This window comes from Daphnia pulex, chromosome 1 (assembly GCF_021134715.1).
Source record: "Daphnia pulex isolate KAP4 chromosome 1, ASM2113471v1".
NCBI lineage: Eukaryota > Metazoa > Arthropoda > Branchiopoda > Diplostraca > Daphniidae > Daphnia > Daphnia pulex.
Genome location: NC_060017.1, coordinates 917,684 through 931,915, shown reverse-complemented (window position 1 = coordinate 931,915; position 14,232 = coordinate 917,684). Strand labels below are relative to the sequence as shown.

Sequence of the window (14,232 nt, the reverse complement as noted above, 5' to 3'; positions counted from 1 at the left end):
CATGAAAAAGCAATCAGGACAGGGGCCAAGAGATCTTGAGCGAGTAAGTAATGATGAAAGAGCAGCTGGAGAAGTGACAAAATCAAGATGACGCGTATTAGGTGGGGATTGAAACCACTTTCATGAAAGTCTGAAATTTTCCCAAACGTGAAATATGCGTAAATGAATTTTGTTAAGAACTTTGAATTCTCCATTTAAAGGTATGTGCCAGTATGCAATGCGTTGCAGCGTACTAAGATAATCGAACAATACGAGGCTACCATCAAAGCCACTGAGGATACAACCAAGTTAATCGGCAAGCACAAAAAAGCCGCGTTAAAGCAAAGAGGCTTCTGGAATAGGCCAAATTTTATCTAGAGGGTAAAAAAGCGTTGTTTTTTTAGTTTAACTCTGCAGCCGAGAGAATTTAGTCTTATCTATTCGTCTAATTCCAGTTCATGCGATCACTAAATGGTCTCAATTGTTTCTCGTTGCAGGACTTGAATAACTTATCTTTTGAGCTATAGCAGCAGTCTAGCACTCGCTTAATAACGATTTAAATACAGCAGGAAATAAGATGTCTGTATAGAATGCGACAGATTACGGCCATTAGTAGTGGGAAAAGACGGAAAAGACAAACAAGGTCAACGCTAGCATGACATTTCCCTCCCCTTCATCTTTTATTTTAGATTTTCGAGTTGGAATTTATTCCTTACTTTTTACTGATGGCAGGGCGAGCCATTTTTCAACGGAGTTCGTCAGCTTATTTCTCCCGCAGAGGCTAAAAATGAAAAAAAAAATAAAAGGACAAGACGATACCAAGAAAAAAAAGATTCTGAGAAGCTACAAAAATAAGTGTATATTCTTATGTTGTTTGTGTAGCAGCTCAGTGGATACAGACAAAGGGAGGGGGAGTTGGAGGATTTGATGGATAGACTTGGTTTGTTTGTTGTTTTTTTTTTCTCTTGAAGGGTAATTGTAACGACCTCTCCATCTCGCGGAGAGCGGGTCGTACAAATAACACAAGCGAATAAATGACACTCGGGGCTTCCCACAATTGCTGAATGTATTCTGGATTTCTAAGCTTAAGAGTACATAAATGAGATAAAGAGTTAAACGCGGGACATACCGATATTGCCGGAGGCCGATGACACGGGAAGAGGAAAGAAGTAAAATGAGAACACGGCACAAACGAATACACGGACGATAACTGCACGACGGCAGACGTGCGTACACACACGACACAATAAGCGCAAATGCGCACACAAAACAGACACGAAGTTAGGAAAATAGAAACGGGCAAGATAACTCGTAATTGGCACTGAACTGGGTTAACTGAAGAAGAGTAGGGAAAAGTGAAAGGAGTCGATAGTAACTAGCTAATCAGAAATTAGGGAGAGCTCTACGAACTGGTCGGAGAGTCGAACAAGACTAACTAACTGTTCGTCGCACATTTGCGACGAAACTTTGCATACAGCTGGGCCCGTCTGGTCCAGCGACAAAGGCACATTAGTCACTAATAATCGCCCTGTGTAAAGGGTACCCCCAAATACGTTGACGTGTGAAACGATCACTTGTCAATATTATTCTGGGGTAGGCCTAACACTATGGGAACTAACACATTAACACACAATTTATGGGTGGCTCTAATTCTAAAGTGGTTGATAATATTACTGGCGCCGGACGGCGTCAGGTTGCAGCATCTTCAGCTGTTGCGGAGCGACGCTTCGTTACATCATCCCCCGGCCCGTTGGATTACGTCCCGTAATCCCAAGTTCAATGTCGTTTTCGCGGTCACTGGAGGCTCTTGTCGGGATCCGTAGAAGACTGCAGAATTTCCAGATAAGGCCGCAGCATCCGCAAGCGATGCAGACACGGATTGAGACGACGGCTATTATGATTACTGCTCCGATATAAAGGAAGTTAGTCAGCTGGTCGAGCCACGATGTTTTAGCTGCGGCGTCGGCTACTGTTCCTAGCACTGTTGCTGTGCTCGGGATGTGGGCGGGTGAATAATTCCCGGCCGAATGCTCGTTCATGGCCGCTGCGATGTCGGCCATAATATTCATATGATCTATGATCGTGTCACTGTACGCCGGGTTGCTTTGATGTGCGTAGTCGAAATATTTAACTTCGTCGTATCGAAATGAGTGGGCTAATGTTTGTAGCGGGAGCACTATTTTTGCTTCGATCGGGACCCAGGTATTGTCGCGGTACCCGAACGGTTTGTTGTTGAAATTCACGAAACCTTTCGTCCAATAACACGGTGAGAACGGGACAAGTTCCCAACCGTCTAAGTTGATGGTAAAATTTTTGTATTTTGGCTGCGGACCACACGAAGTTATCTCGATATCGAAGGTCACGTTATGTGGTGTGCATGTAGTCATTACAGCGGTTTTCCCGAACGCGTTTAGTTTGGCGCACGCCGGTAGGTTGAGTTGGGATGCGGCTAACCAGCCGTTGTACTGGGCAGTCGAAATTGCTCGTTCGTGAGCCGCCTTCCGGGAGTCGCACTGAAGAGAAGCGATTGCGTGAGCGAGCTCGTTTTCGTGATCAATAATTTTGTCACGCATGTACTGGAGATTTGCTGTGACGTCCACTTTGTCTATTTCGGGAGTATGTTTGTGGATGTCTTTCAGCGAGATGTTGGTCGGCTTGACTGGTACCGTCACAACGTAAATGTCTGGCTGACCAATTACGTCGAACGCTCCCGTTTTTCGTGCACACTGCTGGTGCGTTGGTATACACCTTGGGTTGAGCACCAGGTGGAACACTAGTTCGTTGTCTTCATCGGTAAGACGGTATTTCCCGGGAATCCCGATAAATTTTAATGCTGCAATTCCGGTCTCTAGCACGCGGGCTTTTGGGTCCGAGGTTTGCGTGTATGTCTTGTCCCATATGAGTGTCAAGTGGTTGTGCATCAGGCCGCCAGTTGTCGCTGATGCCGTTCCTATTGGTGTGGAGAATTCGCTGCCTTCCGTTTGTTGATATAGCGGCACTTTTTCAAGGACACAATTCACTTTTTCTGTTATAATTGTTTGCAGCCAATATCCACTTTCACTAGGCTCTTCGTCGAACACATATTTATTTTCTTTTAACACCATCAGTTGGTCGTTGCACCGATGACTTTCGTACATAATTTGGCACTCTGTGAATGAAGTATCCAGCGCCACTTTGTCGGTCACGATCACTACTAATCCGAAAAAGTCGACTGATATATGTTTTTGAATTTTCCATCGGGCACATAATTGACCAGGGAATTTCGCCTCGGCTCGTCTTTCGGTGTATACGGAGTATTTGACCGTGAGGGAGGAAGAATGATCTTCCTCTGGTCTGCAATCTTCGTCCGAGAATTGGAGAATTCCCATGTGTAATGGCTTGGTGCAGTCACACACGGTTGCATTCAGGGCCAGTGGTGACGGCATGCATAGGCCTAAGAATAGAATGATTTGGGCCAGCAACATGATGCTGTGGCACGGTACAGATGGAAGAGGAAACATAGGAATATGGTAATGGTAAAGACGACACACGAATAGGTAACAAAAAAAAAGAAAGAGAACATTAAACATTCAGCATGTGGGTTTTTTGTTTGTTTTGCTTTTTTTGTTTACTAAATTCTAGCCTCTAGCAATAAGGAAAGGGAAAGCACGGAAATATATGGAAAGGAAAGCATGGAAAGGAAAAGCATGGAAAATATATGGAAAGAAAAAGCATGGAAAATATATGAAAAGGGGGGAAAATTTAAAGATGGTATTGCGTTGGTTAAAAGAGGGGGGGGGATAAGCGATAGTATGGGGTTGGAGATAGGGCAATACGCCAGTTTTCTGTGTAGCGGCGACTATCGGCCGTGTGGGGTAGGAGGGTTTGTTCTATGGAGGGGGCGCGAGTTTTAAATACTGCTTTTTATTCTTTTTGTTATTTTTGTATCTGAGTGTTTGGAGTATTGTTATTATTATTTTTTTTTTCATGGCAAGCTTATTTGTTTTGATTTGGTGAAGAGAGAAAAGAGGGTTTAGAATGATTGCTTGTTGTGTATAAAAAAACGCAAAAATAATATAGAGTTATGTTTTGAGTGAAACGGAGGGGAAAACGCAAACTAAATTTAATGTCCTTTTTGAATTCTGGGAGGGGGCTGGGGATTAGGGTCGTGTGGGGTGTGGGTGGAATGGCCGAGGTGGCGACAAGTTGCCTGCGGCATGGTCGCTGGTATGAGTGCGTAAATGGCGACTACATGTGTTTTTTATATAGGGAAGGGAATTCCCTGTTTTGGGGATATCCCTTTTTTAAAGCTGGGGAACCTCCACAGTCGTGGGAATCCCCTTCAGTTTATATTTTTATTTATTAGTTACTCTTTTATTTGACCTTTTTTATTTTTTACTCTATCTTTCGGTTATTTATTTATAGCTATATTTTTCTTATACGTTTACTTCTAAAGGAAAATACAAATTTGTTTTTTTTCTTATTATTTTATTGTATCTATGGGAACTACCTCGGCCAGTCGGGGTTTTCTTAAAGGATGGATAAGGAGGGCTGAAGGAAAATGAAAGGGAAGAAATAGATCGATAGAGCAAATTGGGAAGGGGAAACACATATACGAAAAAAAAACATAGTTAAATGTGGATCGCACTACACAGAGAGGGGAAAAACTTGTGGAAATAACAAAAAAAACATTTGGCCGATCTGTGGGGAGATAATGGAATTAGACAGTTCCCCAATCGAAATTCGGGTCTGCGACGTGGCGAACGGGCGCGGCTTGTTCTTCTTCTTCTTCCCTTCTTCTTTTTTCTACCGGTTCCTCTGCTTCTCGGGAGGTTGAAGGCGCGCAGTCCCACTCCTCCGATGGTGGTGGGGATGGTGTCCGCCTATTTAGTGGGTCGACGTCGAGCATCGCGGCCATGAGCTCCCGCGCAGTTTTCCAGTCGTCGTAGTCGATTGCTCGGACGAGCTCGGCTTTGAGGGTAAACGTACGGGAGCGTTTGACTGATCCCGGCTGCTTCGACAACGCCACCTTGATGTTGTCACCGGGACGATAGATAACGTTGGCTGCTCCCGGGTTGCTTAGGTAAAAACTTCTGACGCTGCTATCCAGGCATTCGGCGTAGGACAGCTCCATGGGCATATAAACGTAGTATCCGTCTTGCTGTTGGACTCTTCTCGTCCTGTTCCATAGTTCTTGGACCTCGTCTAGAAGCGTAATGTTGATTGATTGGTCGGGGTAAATCAATTCCCCGACGAAATCAATCTTCCCCATCTGACGGTGCTCCGTCATCTGGGCGGCCAATTCCTGGTTCCATGAGAGGTGTGGCATTTTGACTGAATTTGGCGGGTGGTTGGGTGGCTGAGTGTAGAGTTAGAGAGTGACTGAGTAAGAGTGGTATTGTGTTGGTCGCTGGGGTTAGTATTTATACAGTTTTTTTGTTTTTCTCCGACCAATGGGGTTTTTCCTACTTTTCTTGGCGTCTTTGTCCATGTCCAGCTGGTCCAGTTGGTTTTCATCCGCTCCGTCGGCGTAGCGTACGGGCCTACGACGGATTCTTTTTCCCAGCTGTTCCGTTTTATTGCCCGGCGTTGAATTTTTATTTAAGTTTCCATTTGTCGTGTCCGTTGGTGGGTGGTGGGTTGGATTGGGAGGGTTGGGGTTTTTGGCTACCTGCTCCGTTTGAGCGGGTGGGGTGGAAGGGTTAACTGGGTGGGCTGATTTTTTTGGGCGACCAACTTTTTTCTTGACTTTATTGGGCGACGCAGATGTTGATGGTTCAACTCCGGTTTCGGCAGGTTGAATTGTTTCTTCTTCATTCGTATTTTCTTGTAGCGTTTCCGTGACGTCTTCTCTTACATCTTCTTTCCCACGGATGATTTTATTTGTCTCGTTGTCGCTGTCTGCGCTACAGTCGCTGCAAGTTTCCCAATCAGATTCGTTTTCTATATCACCGCTAGTGGCGCAAGTGGCGCTGCTGTTGTTTTTGGCGCGCTGCGCTTTTTCATTTGGATTTTTCGCGGTCTGCGTATCTGTCTCTGTAGTAGCTCTATACCAATTGCCGACATCGAATGTAGATTCGAATGCTGGACATGGCTCTTGTCGCCAGAGCATTGTTTCGAATAATGGTTTTACACGGTTTACGTGAACACGTTGGGTTACATATGAACTATCGGCTATATCTACTGTCTTGTTTGCATACACTTTAATGATTCTGTAAGGGCCTTTATATTTTGAAGTAAATTTTTTACTATCACCCGTTTTTACTACACGGATATCTAGCAACACTTTGTCTCCTACTTTATATTCATTTTCATTTGCGCGCTTGTTGTATTGCGCTCTTTGTCTTTCTCTTGCCTTTCCGCTTTCTTCCGCCACCCTCTGAAATGAATAGCGAAGGCGGTTGACCAGTTCTCCCACATAGTCCGATGGGGATTTGTCCGTTTTGGGGGCTGCTTCGAGAAATTTATTTATCGGTATGTTAGGGTCCCTTCCGTGCACAATGTAGTAGGGGGATTCCTTTGTTGATGAATGTATGGAAGAGCGATAGGCGAAAAGGAGAGGGTCGAGTAAATCCTCCCAATTTGAATGTGCGCCGTCAACCAGCTCTTTTCTTAACATTGTCGTGAGCGTGCGGTTGAATCGTTCAGTTTCGCCATTGCTTGCTGGATGATACGAGGTCGTGAATTTCTGTTTCATTTGTAACTTGTGGCAGAAATATCGAAATAAATTCGATGTAAAGTTGGTCCCGCGGTCAGAAACAATTGCTGTCGGCATTCCGTGTCGTGTCACGACAGTGTCAAATACGCATTGGGCAGTCGTGAGTGCTTTTTGATCTTTTAGCGCTACTGCTTCCACCCATCGTGAAAAATAGTCAGTTATCACGAGGATGTGTTTATTTCCTTGATTGGACGCGGGAGTTATCGGGCCTAAGAAGTCGATCCCGATGACTTGAAATGGAGCTTTGGCGAGCTCGTGCGGATGTAAATATGCTTTCAACGTTGATTTGGAATTGGCCGTGCATATTTCACACGCTTTACAATATTCGTGAATTTCTTTTCTCATGTTAGGCCAATAGTTATTATTTTTAATTTTCAAATATGTTCGTAAAAAGGCAAGATGACCACCCATCGGTCCGTCGTGCATTTCTTTCAACACCAGGGGGCGAAGCGATAGGGGCACAACCAGCTGGTGGTTGATCTCATTTCTCCTGCTTTTTATGGTTACTAGCTCTCTCCGGTAGAGCACTCCTTCCTGAATTTCAAAATATCCAATTTCTTTTGCCCAGTTTGGCTTTTTATTGCTATACTTCTCATGTAATTCTCCGTTTTCTAAATAATTTCTTATTTCTTTGCACAGTTCGTCTTCTTTTTGTTTCTCACAGATAAATTTAACTTTTTCCGGCGTTGGTAGGCAGTTAATGGGCGCCACTTTCAGTCTGGATAGACAGTCTGCATTTTGATGAACCCTTCCTGGTCGATATTTTATTTCATAGGGGACGCCGGCCAGTGCTATGGCCCATCGCCCTAGTCTTCCTTTTCCGTCTTTTTGATTTTGTAGCCATTGTAAAGCGGCGTGGTCTGTAATAACTTCGAATGGTTTGTCTTGTAAATAATGTTTAAAATGCTCGATCGCATACACGATAGCCAGTGCTTCTTTTTCCGTCGTGTGATATCTTGTTTCGGCGTCCTTCAATTGCCTGCTTGCGTACGCAATGGGATGCTCCTCCCCGTTTTGTACTTGCGAAAGGACCGCCCCTATTCCGTAGTCACATGCGTCCGTAAATAGGAGAAATTTTTCATCAAAATTTGGGTAGGCAAGTATCGGAGGCGTTATTAATCGATTTCTTAAATTTTCAAATGCTTTCTGGTCTTCTTCTGTCCAAACAAATTTCTTCTTTGCTACGTCTTTGTGCGTTTTCAATGTCAACGGTTTTGCGATTGAACCAAAATTTTGAACAAATCTTCGATAGTAACCAATTAGACCCAAAAACGAGCGCACTTCGTCTGCAGAGGCTGGGACTTTGTAATTAACAATTTTCTCAATTTTCGCGGGGTCGGGTTGAATGCCCTCTGGAGTGATAACATGCCCCAAAAAGTTGACAGATTTTTGCATGAATTGACATTTTTCTAATTTTAATTTTAATTTCGCTTTACTAATTAATTCAAAAACTTCGCGAATATCTCTAATGTGATCTTCTAATGAATCAGAAAAAATTATGACATCGTCTAAATAAACTAACGCCTTCGTTCCCAAAACGTCTTTCAAAACATGGTTCATTAATCGTTGAAAAGTGGGCGGGCCATTGCATACACCGAATGGCATTCTTGTAAAATGATAAAGATTGTTTTCGACTACAAAAGCCGTTTTCTCTTTTGCATCCTCATCTAGCTCAATCTGATAATACCCTGAGGCGAGATCGAGTGTAGTGAAAAATTTCTTCCCGTACAACTTATCCAAGGTTTCATCGATACGGGGCATTGGAAATGAATCTTTTTTCGTAATACTATTTAACTTTCTATAATCTATGCATACTCGTAATTCTCCATTTTTCTTTTCTACCAAAACTACTGGTGCGGCCCAAGCTGATGTTGATTCTACTATTATTCCTGCTTTCTTAAGTTCCGAGAGCTGCCGCTGCAGCGCTGCTGTGTGGCTCCGTGGGTGTCGATAAGGGCGCTGTCTGATAGGGCCTCTCCCTTGCGTGTCTATTGAATGTTTGATTAAATCCGTACTGCCCAGCTGTGTATTTTTCGTTGCAAACATCTTTTTAAAATCGGTGAGAATTTGTAATACTGGTTTCTGAAATTGTGGGTCGACATCGCGAATTATTGTCAAATCAAGCTCGTCATCTATTGTGTTTTCTTCTCCTGTTGATTTGCAAGTAACCTGTCCGATTACATTGCATACGACCTCTATGGTGCCTAATTGTATCGCTCGTGGTAAAAAAATATCGTTCGAGGACTGATTTTCTATAATGATCTCATATTTTCCGCTTGCTGAGATCCTGCCTATAAATTGCTGGATGTGTATTCCCTTGGGTAGTTTTTCTGATGGGGTAAAAATGAAAGTAGCTAACGGGGAGACATACGGAAACGAGCCTGTCGTTTTCGCTTCCACTACCACCGCAGTGCGACGACAGATGGCGCGTCGTTTATGCAAAATAATGGATATGTCTGGTGCCCGGGATTTTGCTTGGCCAAGCGTTTCTTTAGCTAAATAAATGCTGCTGGTTTCTCCGTCGATAGTAAACCCATGCTTACGAATTGCGTCCCACCCTAGAATACAATCTTCTGAAATGCCGTCTGTGATAATAAATTCTTGCAATAGTGTTGACTTTCCGTATCTGATAGGTAAAGTCACTTTTCCCAATGTGTTCAATTTCTTGTTATGAACATCGTATAAATTAAAGTCGAGCGTACTGCAGGTATCTCGGCTTTGTAAAGGTAATTTTCTAAATAATTTCTCGTGAATAATACTTCTAGCGGCACCTGTGTCGAAAAGAGCTTGAAAAGGTATCTGAAAGCTTGTTAAAGGAATTCTTGGCGTCGATTCATTAGTTTGCGTCGTTAATCTAGCTATTTGTCGGGATTTATTATGAGGCTCCCTATCAACTGACCCGAAGCCACAGTTGATATTTACTGGTTTTCCTGCTGCTGTGGTGGGCCTGGTTTATTAGGCCATTGCGATGAAGGGGGATTCGGGCATTGATTCGATTTGTGGCCAATTTCTCTGCAGGCATAACATACGGGTGGTCTGGCGCCATCTAGTGTGTCGCGTTTAAGTCTCCTGCATTCATCTTTGACATGGCCTCGATAGTTGCAGTATTCACAGACTACCTGCGGTGGGCGGGGTTTAAAATAGGGCTGAGACGGTGGTGCATTGAATTGCTGTCCGGCTGGCTTATTGTATGAGAATTGGTAATTACTTGCTGTGTGTGTAGCTGGCTGAAAGGGTTGCTGTGGGTTATTATTGGTGTTAGAAAAATTTTGCTGAGGGGTAGGAAACGATACGGCTTTTTTTTGTTGTTGCTGGATAGGGGGGTCAGAAGACTTTCTCTCTCGGCAAAGCAGAATGTTTACTGCCTTCGTTAGCTCTTGTAAACACGCGGAGAATGAGTTAGTGTCGGGCGTATTTACTGGCTGTCTGTTATCTTGTCTGAACCCTGAGGCAATTGCGTTGACAGTTTCATTCTGTTTCTCAATCATCTGTTTCATTTCCTTCAGCTCTAAATTGTGTGACTCGCTAGTCTGATTGATAGCGTTCACGAATTCGTGTTTTTCTCTAGTGTTTTCTATGGCCTCCATTCGTGCTAAATATTTTCTTGTTGCTGCTACTAGCTCATCAAAAGTATCAAATTCCTTATATTTAACTTTAAATTGTAATTTTTCATCCAATCCGTCAATGAATTTTTGTTTTAAAATTACTTTGAATGAGTCCTCAGTGTATACATCGGGATATGCATGTTTAAAAATTTCTTGTAATCTAATTGCAAAATCATAAATTTTTTCGCCTGGTTTTCTGTGAGCTTTTTTAAATTTCTTGAGGTATTTCTCAACCGTTTCGTCCCCATGAAAGTGATCAAGAAGCTTTTCTCTAATTGCGTCGTAATCATTTGGATGATTGGCAACGATGTATTTAATTACTTTATGCGCTTTATCGGTTAGTTTCCCTTGTAATTCTAGTATTACGTCATCTTCTGACAAATCTGAGCGAGATATAATTGACTCGAACGATTCCAACCATGTGTCGAATCGTGAAAGTGGATTTCCAGTAAAAGACGGTAAGGATTGTAAATTAGCCCTTATGTGAAGGTCCCTTTGAAAGTCTGCAAGGGCTGGATACGCGGAAGATTGTAAATTATTAGCTGCCATTTTCCCCGCTAGTGCGCTCGTAGTCGATGTCAAAGGTATGGTTGGCGTCAATAGTGTAGGTGGCTTCCACGGTATAGTTGGCGTCAATGGTGTAGTTGGCTGCAACGGTAGAGTTGGCTTCCACGGTATAGTTGGCGTCAATGGTTTAGTTGGCTGCAACGGTATAGTTGGCGTCAATGGTTTAGTTGGCTGCAACGGTATAGTTGGCGTCAATGGTTTAGTTGGCTTCAACGGTATAGTTGGCGTCAATGGTTTAGTTGGCTGCAGCGGTATAGTTGGCTTCAAAACTTTTAAAATCGTACGACGTGGTTGAACCGTTCGTTGATGTGGCGGAGGTTGTGGCGAGTGTCGTCTTCGACTGCCGGATAGTGTACTTGTCGGAGTGGGGTTGACTGGCGGAAAGATTGGAAATGAGACGGTCCTTCCCTTGCTCGGTCGTCTGGAAGGTGCCTGCGGGGTTGGCGGTATCTTTGGGCCCTGCGGGTTTGGGAGTGGGCGTGGCACGGGGTTGCTGCCTGGCGTGATATTTGTGATGGGCGCGGTGGGGGTGGTGCTTGGAGGAAATCGAGGACGATTTGAAGATCCCGTTTCGTCTTTGCCAATAGTGTTTTGTTGTCGTCTACCTCCTCTCTGTCGCACGTCCAATTGATTCTTGGGAAATTGTTGAGTCGATATTGAAGGCGTATTAATTCCGGCTGAAAGTTGTTGATCGATTGGATTTTGTGGAGCTTCTTCAGGAACTGAATCAGAGTCTGTGTGTTCTCGAGAAATATCTTCTGAAATGTGTCGAACGTTTCGTGTAAGAAATCGAACATGAACTCGATTTGATTTAGTAAGAATTCGTGATAGTCCCCGCTTTCGTCCCGATTTGCTATATCTTCCCGCTTGACGAAACCCAAAAAGGCGGCTGGATACCTTGGAACGTACTCTTCGAGTGTGCGCAAGCTCAGATATTGCCCTAGCTGAAATGTCAGGATCCTCCTCGTGTATGTCAGAAAAATCTCCTTCGTCTCCTTCAATATCGTCTTGCTCTTTTTCGATATAATCGGTGTCGGCGGGGTTGTTTGGCTCTCCACTAGATGGGTCAGACACTGTAGTGTGTAAAAGGCTTGCGTCAGATCTATCGGCTTGGGGTCGTCGATGGTCCACTTGATGTCCCGCATCAACTCCCGTAGCTGTTTCCAAATTTTTCGTTCCCCTGATTGAAAATCGTTCCGTCTCTCTTTCAGCGTGTGCAATGCAAGATTCAGAAACGGAAATTGGCTGGTCAAATCCGGGAGGATTTTGTTCGAAGGTTCTTTCACGTCGAGGTATAAGCGGAGAATTTGCTCGTCGACTTGATTTCCCATCCGCGGAGCGTTTATCAAGGTAATTTGAAAACGACTGTGAAAGGCGGCCGACAGGTGTGCTATTAAATGACGACTGAGCTGGTGATAAACGTGACACTAAACGCGTGAGAAAAGACTGTGCGGCTGATTTCTCACTCTGATTGCTTTTATTTTTAAACCAAGATTTACGCGGCGGGGTTTTGTCTAATTGATCAACTAATTTATAGGTAGGATTTGATCGTAGTCTACTCGAGATGCTATTTTTTGCTTTAGCTATAGGATTTTTGGTGACTGCGGGAAATTCAGCAGCGTAACGGGCGTCAATATCGCCGTAGCGCTCTGTGAAAAGATCTGTGGTTGGCTGTGTGGCCTGTGCCGAAATACGGGGAGAAATAACGGGGACGGACTCGGCAAATAAATTGTCGCCTAACAACGATGGGTCGGGCAAATCAGATTCGGTAGCGAGGTGTTCATAAGCGGGGTTTGAAAAAGAGGTGGTAGGCGTGCGGGAAATCTTAGGCTTAGCTCCGAATATTTCAGCATCAACCATTGTGGGAGAGTTCAAAAATCGCTGCCACCACTATGTAACGACCTCTCCATCTCGCGGAGAGCGGGTCGTACAAATAACACAAGCGAATAAATGACACTCGGGGCTTCCCACAATTGCTGAATGTATTCTGGATTTCTAAGCTTAAGAGTACATAAATGAGATAAAGAGTTAAACGCGGGACATACCGATATTGCCGGAGGCCGATGACACGGGAAGAGGAAAGAAGTAAAATGAGAACACGGCACAAACGAATACACGGACGATAACTGCACGACGGCAGACGTGCGTACACACACGACACAATAAGCGCAAATGCGCACACAAAACAGACACGAAGTTAGGAAAATAGAAACGGGCAAGATAACTCGTAATTGGCACTGAACTGGGTTAACTGAAGAAGAGTAGGGAAAAGTGAAAGGAGTCGATAGTAACTAGCTAATCAGAAATTAGGGAGAGCTCTACGAACTGGTCGGAGAGTCGAACAAGACTAACTAACTGTTCGTCGCACATTTGCGACGAAACTTTGCATACAGCTGGGCCCGTCTGGTCCAGCGACAAAGGCACATTAGTCACTAATAATCGCCCTGTGTAAAGGGTACCCCCAAATACGTTGACGTGTGAAACGATCACTTGTCAATATTATTCTGGGGTAGGCCTAACACTATGGGAACTAACACATTAACACACAATTTATGGGTGGCTCTAATTCTAAAGTGGTTGATAATATTACTGGCGCCGGACGGCGTCAGGTTGCAGCATCTTCAGCTGTTGCGGAGCGACGCTTCGTTACATAATCGAGATCCTTGAAAGATCATGATTCCCGGCCAAAAACACAAAAAACTTCAAAGTATTTTACGCTGGCTGACCGGGATCAAAATTAAGATGGCGTTTTCTGGTGATTGACGAGAGAAGGGCGTTGGGAATATAGAGAAGTTTTGCATACTGATAGTACTAGATTTACAGCGAGAATAAGATTTCCGTAGACGAAGAAATGAAAGTAAGAATCAAAGCAATTTTGTTAGTTGAAACTCTCAACGACTATTTTATCATTCAAAATGATACCACAATCCTAAAACGTTTCGCGCAATTAAAAAAATTGTATTTTTATAAATTTTAGTTTAAGTAGGCTAAGACACTAACTCAATTATCACGGCACCGCAATCCTTTGGAATATTCCGCAAAAAAGGGGGTGGAAAAAATTGCGGTAAAAATTATCTGCGGCGACCGACAGTAGCTATGCATTAATACAGGCAAGTTCATTTTTTACGAATGCCTCATCGATAGTTTTTCAGCCAATTTTTGGCGCAGTTTATTGGTAAATGCATCCAAAAGAGTTCGCCGTCTTCATTAAAAGTTGAATTCAGCTTGAGATACTTCAACAAAGATGCTTTAATGTGGTTTGATGTTGCTCGACCGAATAAGCTATAAATATTACCAATACTATATAAAATTCAATGGGGATGCAATATACAGTCAGCTAAGGCAACTTTAGGTAAAAAAAACTTTTTAATCTGGTTGTGCTAA

At 43.6% G+C, this 14,232-nt stretch overlaps 2 protein-coding genes across 2 annotated transcripts; both read right to left on the bottom strand.

Moving 5' to 3' along the window:
- Window positions 1-983: 983 nt before the first annotated feature.
- On the bottom strand, window positions 984-13,496 carry LOC124196058. Its single transcript, XM_046590889.1, has 2 exons — window positions 12,894-13,496; window positions 984-3,447 (listed from the first exon to the last, which is right to left on the bottom strand). The coding sequence occupies exon 2, from the start codon at window positions 3,441-3,443 to the stop codon at window positions 1,710-1,712; it is 1,734 nt and encodes a 577-aa protein (XP_046446845.1). The 5' UTR covers window positions 3,444-3,447; window positions 12,894-13,496; the 3' UTR covers window positions 984-1,709.
- On the bottom strand, window positions 9,595-12,708 carry LOC124192252 (cyclin-dependent kinase 12-like). Its single transcript, XM_046585463.1, has 2 exons — window positions 10,603-12,708; window positions 9,595-9,795 (listed from the first exon to the last, which is right to left on the bottom strand). The coding sequence occupies exons 1-2, from the start codon at window positions 12,706-12,708 to the stop codon at window positions 9,595-9,597; spliced, it is 2,307 nt and encodes a 768-aa protein (XP_046441419.1).
- Window positions 13,497-14,232: the final 736 nt, after the last annotated feature.